This window comes from Pinus tabuliformis, chromosome 8 (assembly GCF_031772625.1).
Source record: "Pinus tabuliformis cultivar Carrire ecotype Pingquan chromosome 8, CPIR1, whole genome shotgun sequence".
Taxonomy (NCBI): Eukaryota; Viridiplantae; Streptophyta; class Pinopsida; order Pinales; family Pinaceae; genus Pinus; species Pinus tabuliformis.
Window position 1 is genome coordinate 484,238,188 of NC_142294.1, and position 11,058 is coordinate 484,249,245.

An 11,058-nucleotide genomic window follows, 5' to 3' on the forward strand; every position below is an offset into this window, starting at 1 on the left:
TGTCACGTGAACTGGACAGTAGAACTTAACCCTCCTGCCAGATGTCCAAACGTTGGGGTGCCAGCTAGCAAGTCAACTCAGTCCTTGAATTGATCGAAGGGGTAAAGTGTGCCATCATAGTAATGTTAACAATAGACCACCAATGCGCACAGAGTATACATAGGTTTAATAAGAACACTACCTGCCCATATATGTAACGCTTTAGGTTAGGCTTGGTAACCGGTGTTGGCGACCAACTAATGTTGCATATATGTATTAAAGTGCATATGTATATCAAAGTAGAGCTCTAATGCCGCATATAACAATTTTTTTTTTATGTATAAGTATAAGCTTATGGAGATGTGACAATTGGTATCAGAGCCCAGATTAACCATACTGTGGCCTCTGGGATATGAATAAATATTAAAAGATGAGAAGATTATGATGACATTAATAATCTTTTGGAAAAACAGAATTGTGCAGGTAGCTCACAATGTTATATGTTTCATGACCAGACCAGGCTAGGTACAGGCTAGTCAAGAAGAAGTGAAAGAGCAACCAAGGTACTACAAGTGTTAGTTAGCATGCAGGGGTCTGACAGCGCACCACACAGGCCTGCAGCAAATGTTAGAGGCAATCCAGAATTATGGGTGCAGCTGGGCGAGGAGACCCGCAACACGAATCAGGCCATACTTGAAACCGTTCAAGAACTGAAAAACGAAATGGCCCGACTTCGGGAAGATAATGCTCGATTGACAATGGAGCAGGAGAGGATATTAAAAAGTTTGTCTGACAAACAGAACCCGCCACTGGCTAACCCCAGCGCAGAACAGCAGAGAATAACAGAGGAGGAACGTTATCATGCTGAGTCTGAAATTCCTGAAGAAGGAGAGGACCAATCTGCTAATGCATCAGAACAGCAGACCTCAAAGCGTCAAAAGGTGGAATTGCAAGGGGAATTTCGAAAGATTAAACCCCCACACTATGATGGGGAACAAGAGGAAGCAGCTGAGGCATGGCTAATCAACATGAATAAATACTTTCAGCTGTATGAATATGACCATAACTTGAAAGCACGATTGGCCATCTTCCAGTTACAAGGGAAGGCGACATTGTGGTGGGAGGAGGTGAAAATTGTTAAAGGAGTAACTGAACGAACCATAACATGGGAAAAATTCCAGAAATATTTCAAGGAGAGATACTTGACGGAACGATTTTATGATGAGAAGGCAAAGGAATTCCATGATCTGCGATTGGGACAGCAGACCATGGATGAGTTCATCAATCGTTTCACATCTTTGCTTCGCTATGTACCCTACCTTAAAGAAGAAAAAGCCAAGGTGCAGCGGTTTGTTAGCAGCTTACCCATGTATATGAGGGAAAGGATTGAATTTGACAATCCTAAAACAATGGATGAAGCGATTCGCAAAGCCAGAATCTGCTATCAGCAGAGCAAGCAGAAAGGGGACAGTACCAACAGAAAATGGAATGAGAAAAAGAACAGTAAAGCTGTTGGAAATAACAAAGGAAGTCGAAGCAGTGGAATCAAAGGTAGCAGCAAGAACCAAAACAGTAGAGCAGCACCAAGAAGTGCATTCAGGGCCAAGTCCATCGGTGAAACCAGAATGAGTGAACAACCCACCAAGATGGATACTGAGGGAACAACCAGACCTCCAGTACAGTGCTGGGGTTGTGGTGGACCGCACTATGTTAAGAATTGTCCGCAAAGGAAGGGAATTGACCAGATATCCCAGATTCATGAGGCATCAACGGTGGGTGACGTGGGACGGAGTATGCCAAGAATTAACGCAGCTTTGGACGACCGCCAGGCAGAATATCAGCCCACCATGGTAGAGTTTGAAGGTAAAATTTTAAACCTCTCCATCTCTGTTCTAATTGACCCTGGAGCTACTTTAAGTTATATTAGTCCAAAGATAGTTGAACAGTGTAAATTGCAGCCTGAAAAATTCAGGAATCCTTGGCTGGTACAGCTAGCTACAGGGACTAAAAGACGAGTAATGGCAAAGGTCAAAAGCTGTCCTATAGTGATAGCAGGACAGCCAGTGGTGGCAGACCTGAACGTGCTACCCCTCGGGTCCTATGATGTCTTAATTTGGATGGACTGGCTAGAAAAGCATTGGGCTTTAGTAAACTGCAAAACAAAGGTTATACGGTACAAGGATGATGCTGGAATAGAGCAAGATATGCAGGGAATTAAACGACCTGTGCAGATTCGACCAATCACTGCATCTCAACTGGCAAAATGCATCCGGAATAGATGCCAAGTGTATGCTATTCAGGTGGGCTATGCAGAATCTAAGAATAAGGAAAACCCACTAGAACACCTTCTGGTGATAAAAGAGTTCGTGGATGTATTTCCAGAAGAAATTCCTGGACTACCTCCAAAGAGGGACATAGACTTCACCATTGAGTTAATACCAGGAGCCGCTCCAGTTTCGCGGACACCTTATAGAATGAGTGTACCGGAGTTGACTGAGTTGAAAATGCAACTGCAAGAGTTGCTGGATAAAAATTATATCCGCCCCAGTGTATCTCCGTGGGGAGCCCCGGTGTTATTCGTCCGAAAGAAGGATGGAACTCTTAGAATGTGTATTGATTATCGGCAACTAAACAAGCTCGCAATTAAAAATAAATACCCTTTACCTCGGATCGGTGAGCTTTTTGATCAAGTCAAGGGAGCGACAGTATTTTCTAAAATCGATCTGCGATCTGGATACCATTAGATCAGGATTAAAGAAGAAGATATCGCTAAAACAGCCTTCAGGACCCGGTATGGGCACTACGAGTTTGTAGTACTGCCTTTTGGTTTGACTAATGCACCCGCCACGTTCATGTGTTTAATGAACAACGTGTTCCATCAATTTTTAGACAAATTTGTATTAATATTCGTTGATGATATTTTGATCTATTCTCACTCTAAGGAGGAGCATGAGGAACATCTTCGGATGGTACTGCAAACTTTGCGAGAACATCAGTTGTATGCTAAGCTCAGCAAATGTGATTTCTATAAAGAGGAAATCCAGTATTTGGGTCATGTGATTTCCAAGGAAGGGATCGCTGTGGATCCTGAGAAAATAAAAACCATATTGGAATGGCCTGTGCCAAAAGATGTGGCGGATATCAGATCCTTCATGGGATTGGCAGGATACTACAGAAGATTCGTGGAAGGTTTTTCAAGGGTGGCATATCCCATCACGTCTTTTCAAAAGAAAGGAAGGTCATTCAAATGGAGTTCTGAATGTCAACAAAGTTTTGAGAAGCTTAAGCAATTACTCACGTCTGCTCCTGTTTTAAGTATAGCTGATCCGAACAAAGACTATGTGGTATGTACCGATGCCAGTGGAGAAGGCGTCGGAGGTGTGCTGATGCAAGAAGGGAGAGTAATAGCCTATGAATCAAGAAAATTGAAGGAACATGAGCAGAAATATTCTGCTTATGATTTGGAGTTGGCAGCTGTCATACATGCGCTTAAGATGTGGCGACATTACCTTCTAGGAAGGAAATTCCTGTTATTAACAGATCATCATAGCTTAACAAACTACTTTAGTCAGCCCACACTGAATGCAAGACAAGCCCGTTGGGCAGATTTCTTAAGTGGGTTCGATTTTGACATCAAGCATCTGAAAGGAAAGGAAAATCGTGTAGCCGACGCTCTAAGTCGAAAGGTACATTGTTTGTATGAAATTACATTCAGTAAGTGGGAAAATTCCTTGCAGGAAATGATGAAAACAGCCGCAAGCCAAGATGCTGAATACCAACGGTTGAAGCAACAAATGCCACTTTCCAGCGAGGAAAGTCCGCAGGAATATGAGATCAGCAAGGATGGAATGCTGCTTTACAAAAAAAGATTAGTTGTACCAAATGACAACAACCTCAAAAACTTAATCTTGAATGAGTTTCATACCAGTCATTACGCTGGCCATCCCGGGTACCAGAAAATGCTGACTGCACTTCGGAAGGAGTATTACTGGCCGGGAATGAAAAAGCATGTGGCTGAATATTTAGCGCGATGTTTGGAGTGTCAACAGATCAAGACGGAGCATCAGCATCCGGCTGGATTATTGCAACCCCTGCCCATTCCGGAATGGAAATGGGAAATTATATCAATGGACTTCATAACGGGGCTGCCTAAAACAAAAAGAAACAATGACTCTATTATGGTGGTGGTGGATAAGCTAAGCAAAGCAGCACATTTCATACCAGTACAATCCACCTACAGGGCAGTGCAAATTCGCCACATCTTCATGAAAAATGTGTTCAGACTCCATGGACTCCCAAAGACTATAATATCAGATCGGGATGTAAAGTTTACGTCCGCTTTCTGGAAGGCGCTGTTTGTAGAATTGGGTACACAACTGAATTTTAGCACAGCTTACCACCCCCAGACTGATGGACAGACGGAGAGAGTAAATCAGATGGTGGAAGATATATTGAGGGCATGTGTCATGCAGAAACCGACACAATGGGAGGACTATTTGCATCTGGTAGAATTCGCTTACAACAATGGATATCACACATCGATTCAGATGTCTCCATTCGAAGTTTTGTATGGACGAAAATGTCGGACGCCCTCAAATTGGAGTGGCCCGGAGGACAAATTAAGATTGGGACCAGAGATGCTCGAGGAGATGGAGGACATGGTCAAGAAAGTGCGAGCCAACCTAAAGGCCGCTCAAGATCGGCAGAAAAATTTTGCAGATCGGAAAAGAAGGTTCAAAGAGTATCAAGTGGGCGATCACGTTTACATCAGAATTCAGGCCAGGAAAAGCACTCTGCAGTGGAGCAGTTGTGCTAAACTTGCACCCCGCTATTTCGGACCTTTTCAGGTCTTAGCAAGGGTTGGGCCAGTAGCTTATCAGCTAGCCTTACCGAGCCACATTAGAATTCATAATGTTTTCCATGTATCCATGCTTAAGAAGTATGTTTATGACCCTAAGCATGTGATCAAGTGGCAGAATATAAGGGTAAGGACTGTTGTTAGTTGAACTATTAAAAAAAAAGTCTGGAACAAAAGACTGATATTTTTTTCTTTGTTGCAGGTCGAACCGGAAGGAGAAGTTCTGGTCGAGCCGCTGAGCATTCTCGACAGGAGAGAAGTGCAGTTGCGGAAGCGGGTTATTACCCAAATTAAAGTGCAGTGGCAGCACTATGGGCCTGAGGAGGCCACTTGGGAGGACGAGGAGCTGTTTCGGAAAGCTTATCCGGAACTGTTTGAAGGCACAAGACATCGGGACGATGTCCAATCTCAGGAGGGGGAGATGTGATGACCCCGTAAAAATGTAATTATTTGAAAGTTACTACAGTATAGAAAACTGAATTTAAATAATATTGAGGAATTTATTTTCTTTTAAAGATATTCTGTTGATGTGACATGTGCACTAAATTAATGATTAAAGGAATTAATCATAAGGATATCTGAATTTCCAGGAGGGAACTGGAAAAAGAAAGAATTAGTTAATAAAACTAAAAATAACCACCTTCCCTAACTGGAAAGGGTTTCCAGGGAAAAGGGGGTTGGTTGGAAAACTCTGGGCTGTTGGGACAGGCAGAGGAGGAAAAAGAAAAAGACCTTGGATAGACTAAGTCTGGTAAGGACCAGATAGTCAAGCACACAGTGCTGGCTTACTGAGGATAGTGATCCGGTAAGCAGAAGCTTGGGGGGAGACTCAGGTCTTGAGAGACTGATCTCACGGTTGGGAGGATATCAAGCTTTACACAGGGATTTGGGCAGGAGACTGGTTCCAGACTCACCGTGTCAGAGGAGACCAGGTAAGTAACGGACCCTTATGTCTCCATGTTTAACTGTGTAAACTGTAAATCTATCTGTTACTGTCAGTTATATTGTAGTTATAATTAGCAGGCAGGATGGAAACAATACTAGCTGTACAGAACGAAAGATAGCACAAGAAAGATTATCTGACAAGTTATACACTACCTAGATGTAAAGGAAAAACAGTGTGGCTATGGTCAGCTGTGCAAGTTTTGAGATAGTAAAGCTATAAACCAATTACAGAATAAATTACGGTTAACTGTATGAACAAGAAATATATGTATATGACTTTCTGCATGGAAGAGAATATATGTATACGGTTAACTGTATAAACAAGAGAAAAATGTATTTGACTTTCTGCACGAAAGGAAATATATGTATAGAGTATCCATAGAGTTCAAAGGACCAAGTATGGAGTCTGTAAAACTCAAGAACTGCAAACAGTATCTGTAGAAAACCCGCAGACAGAATAGTAAGAACAATAGCATATTCAATAACGCAGACAATAGAGCCATTGGACAAACCCTATTGTACCAAAAGAATGGTTCCAAGTTTAAAGAATCATCCGAGTCGGATAACGGGTTATCCGCACCTTGACCACATTCTGGTCGATATACATCATGGTTCAATGAGCACGATCAGACTTTAATTTCTAGGGTTAATTGTAAACGAATGCCTTTTCTTTACAGCTAACGGAATAGAAATGCCAAATAGTAATTAAGTAAGACAATAGAAGAATGTCAGCGAACCCTGAAACCCTCAATCGACTCAGTTAAAACAGATGAGGGTTCTGTCGAAGTCCGTAGCAACGGCAATAAGAAGCTAAACATGATACAAATCTAAAGAATGTGCAGAGCATAGAGATATGTCATGCACAGTATCACCAATATGAGACAAGGGTTATGACATAATATCAACTGCCATTCCTGAAAGATAATGTAAAGTAATGCATAAACATTCAAATATGACGAGAAAATAACAGAGCTCGATAGCGTTAAGTCGCAGCCGAATTGACGGATAGAAAACCAAAGGAGGGTTTGAATCATACTGTATGGACATTCAATAATTACAGTCTCTCAGGGTTCCCAGTCACAAAGAATCCTTAGCATAACGCCCATACATCTACAGAGATTAGATGCAGGTGCGGCCGCTTTGCCATCCTTATACATGAGCAATACAGCGAACATATGTTATAAACCCTTGAGGGATACATTGCCAAGATGCATGTAGGCATTGTCCGAGCAACAAGATTTTAAATAAGAAAAATAATACACTTCCAGTTAACAATCAAACCCTACGAGTTACAGAAAAAAAACATTCCAACCAGCATCAAAAGTAAATAATGGCGTAACACAACTGTGGTAAATATATACATATATATGAAACCATAGGCCGCGAGCTAGGTGAGCTCACATTTTAACGATCTGGTTATTAACCAGATTTCACAGTAATCAAATGATAGGCCATAGCCACAAGCCAGTTCAACAATATTACACATCAGTCTAAATAGTCCAAGCAAAAGCCTATAGCTACGGAAGCTAGGGTAGAAACCCCAAATCCACCAGTGAAATGGTGCCCAGCTCCTTAGGCATTATCCCAGGATCTTGTAATCGGATTGAGACCAGGGGTATTTCACAACCTGCGGCCAACCAGATGTTATCAGGTTGGGGTCTCATCCTAGGAACAGAGGAAACCTCTGGCAAATCCGAGAAAGATGAGGGTGCATCAACCGAAAACAAAACCCTGATGACCAGATAAATACCTCTGCAGCTCGGCGGACCTCATTTGGAGGAGCTCTTCCGGATCCACAGAAGTTGGGAGATGCGGATCACACCTGGCAACAAAAGAGCGAACATTAAAACCAAAAATTGCATAAACCTGTAAACACAGAATCGGAACAAATCATGAAACTGGTGAATATTTACCTGGTCCATTCAAGACGGGGAATCCCTGCGGAGAAACCCTTCCGGAATGGAGAATGCACCCGATGTTGCGGTGGTCTCGGCGCGGGATGGCAAGGTAAACCCTTGCGGTGGAGAGCAGAGAGGGAGAGCTGGAGTCCGCTGAGCAGAGGGAAAATCACGAAGAAACCGGAGGGAAACGCGTATATACCTTACCTGCCAATGGTGGAGACGTGGCACAGTGTTGGCCCTGGATCTTCAACAGCAGATGTACACCGTCGATGGGGCGATGCTACCAAGGAGGAAGGCGCGGAAAATTCCAGACTCAGTGACCATACCCTGTCACGTGAACCGGACAGTAGAACTTAACCCTCCTGCCAGATGTCCAAACGCTGGGGTGCCAGCTAGCAAGTCAACTCAGTCCTTGAATTGATCGAAGGGGTAAAGTGTGCCATCATAGTAATGTTAACAATAGACCACCAATGCGCACGGAGTATACATAGGTTTAATAAGAACACTACCTGCCCATATATGTAACGCCTTAGGTTAGGCTTGGTAACCGGTGGTGGCGACCAACTAATGTTGCATATATGTATTAAAGTGCAGATGTATATCAAAGTAGAGCTCTAATGCCGTATATAACAATTTTTTTTTTATGTATAAGTATAAGCTTATGGAGATGTGACAATTAATATCATTATAAGGTTATTTAGTTTTTATAATATTTAATATTTATATTAATATTTTGTTTATATAGTTCAATATTTAATATTTACATTAATTTTTTATATTTATGTTAAACATTCATCACAATATTTTACAATATAAAATTTAATTTTTATCCATGAACATTTTGGAAGCGAATGGGTAGTATCATTACAGTATTTATATTATTATGGGAAATGAGGGATTTCCAATTAAGGTTGACGGGAAGGACGAGGAAAGGCATAGCGTGGAAAAACGGATCCCATAGTCCAAAAAACTGACATCTGGCTGCTTCAAAAGATGGACCATGAGACGTGACGGTATGACTCCTCAAAATGATCATAATTCTATTCCAATATGACCCAAACATCTTTTTCCACATTGATACCATCCTTAGACCAGTTATTTGCATCCTAGTTCATTTCCCTAAAAATATGCAAACATGAAAAGGATGTGAAAGAACTAATGATAAGAGAAATATACTCAATAATAGGCGCAAGAATAATGTTCCTCCAAGAACATAGGTCATTAATCTAGTTTACAACAAATTTTGAGTCCAAAAATTTTGAATCCTTGACCATCCCTTCTCTTTTGCAAAGAGTCATAGAGGTATTTGCATGCAAGGAGCTTCACTCTATTGTTGGTTCTCAAACCCAGGCCCATCTTTACTTTGAAAAAAATGATTTGGAGAGAGGTATAAAACACAATCACCACCACACTTCTTTCTATTTCATAAGAAGCCAAACATCAAAATTTTACCCACAAATTAGAATAATCAAAGAATTAAGGGGAAATCTCTTTAGGAGTAGTGGAGTTCTTTTCCTATGGAAAATGGCTTAAAATTTCCAAAATATCAACAACAATGTGTGATGGTACCAATACCAAGCCCTGGAAAACAACGTAGTTATGAGCCAACCAAATCCACAACATGTAGTAAGTGGGAGGGATTCACAAGGGCTTCACTCAATGAATCCCTGACATATCACGTGCGTTCGTGGCATATTAAAAAATACCCTTAATTTGAATACATATTGGAAAATACCTCTAAGAATCACATTCTTTAAGCCCCTACCAGTACGAACCTAATACACCTTCCCAATTAAAAAACCCCTACTTTCACTAGATATTATAGGTATCCATTTTTATATTAACATTTTTTTATACCCCTTTATATTATTTCATTAACTTTGGGCTCCATTTTTTATACTTACCAATATAAAAACACTCTACCCTCTATATATCCCCAATATATTATGTCATATTTTCCTCCCCTAGTGAAGCCCCTGTGGAGGGATTTGATGGGACGACTTAAAGTATTGGTGTACCAAGAGTGACATGCCTCCTCTTGTCCAACACTAGACTATGATATTGAATGACCCAACATAGACGCATAGAGGTGCAAAACATTTTTGAAGAAGGGACATACTGTGAAAACATGATTAGCACATTCACCATCATTTTGACAATGAGAACACCATCTTGAACAATGCATGAATTTAATTTGAAGGAAATCCCATGTGGGAACATTCTTCATCATAAGACAACATATAATTATTTTATTTTGGAGGGAATTTTTCCTTCCATACTTCGTTTCACCACCATTTCACCTCTAAATCTAGATTGTCAACTATGAGATAAACAAAACCTATCTTAGAAGAATAAGTGCTAGAAGGGCCAGTACTCTAGATAAGATCATTAGCTTTGTTAGATAGATGAATATGTCGTTGGGTAGTTCCTAAAACACGATGGATGGAAAGGTTCTGCCATCTCTGTGAGAATATAAACATCGAGGATGAAAATCACTTCCTCTTAGAGTGCCCCGCGTACAACCACATTAGATTTCAGTTTCAAAATCTTTGTTGCAATACTAACCTTCCTAGCCTTTTACGTTGTCAAAATTTCAGTGAGCTCGGTAGGTTTCTCTCCAAGATTTTTGAGCATAGGAATAAAATCTTAAATCAAACTAAATAATTCGTTTCTTTAGGTCCGATAGACCAAATTTTGATCTCAGTGGACGTTAACCACGGTCACCATCATCATCATAAAAAAAACATATACAAAAAATCATGATTAAAAATCAGAAAATTACAAAACTGATTGTTCAAAGGGTTTGTCAATCTAAATTAAAACTAAAGTTATCACCTTATACACCATGTTGTAGTACTAATAACTTGTTAAAGCAAGTTATATATATAAACACATATATTTGATTAAATAGCTATAATTATAAAATTTAGTTATATTTTATATAACAATGAAAAACATCAAAGTAGTTAGGTATATATTAACATATTATTAGTGTATGTTACATTTTCATTCAATCCCTTAATTGTTTAATCATTAAATTATTTCATAGGTTGTTATTTCACTTTTATTATGTAATGATGTGTTCTAGAAAAATAAACCATATTCCATTACCATTACAACTTCAAGACTTTCTTATGACTAAATATTTCATCACTCGCAAGTTTTCCATACAGTTATAAACTCATACTCTTGGTATTAAATGGAATCAAATATAAATTTTTCCATACAAGTATAAACTCATACTCTTGGTATTAAATGGAATCTAATATGAGTTAACTAGGTGGATCCTAAAAGTAACATTTATTCTATATCTTTACTCAAAATATTATGTAATTCATTTGTGTATTACATACACAAATTTATTTTTAATTTATG

General features: G+C 39.9%; 1 protein-coding gene across 1 annotated transcript; it reads left to right on the plus strand.

Moving 5' to 3' along the window:
* Positions 1–563: 563 nt before the first annotated feature.
* Positions 564–5,939, plus strand: LOC149236194 (uncharacterized). The gene is made up of 8 exons (XM_089368804.1): positions 564–920; positions 1,026–1,319; positions 1,431–1,751; positions 1,971–2,652; positions 3,301–3,357; positions 3,454–4,826; positions 5,720–5,769; positions 5,861–5,939. Exons 1-8 carry the CDS (start codon positions 564–566, stop codon positions 5,937–5,939), a joined length of 3,213 nt encoding a protein of 1,070 aa, XP_089224930.1.
* The last annotated feature ends 5,119 nt before the right edge of the window (positions 5,940–11,058 follow it).

What these genes read in the sequence shown, in the direction of transcription:
- LOC149236194 (XM_089368804.1), top strand. Translation starts at nt 564, where the DNA reads ATGCAGGGGTCTGACAGCGCACCACACAGGCCTGCAGCAAATGTTAGA. An exon ending in CAGTGGAGAAGGCGTCGGAG is followed by an intron (nt 3,358 to 3,453) that starts GTGTGCTGATGC and finishes TGGAGTTGGCAG; the next exon opens with CTGTCATACATGCGCTTAAG. An exon ending in GCTATTTCGGACCTTTTCAG is followed by an intron (nt 4,827 to 5,719) that starts GTCTTAGCAAGG and finishes AGCTTTACACAG; the next exon opens with GGATTTGGGCAGGAGACTGG.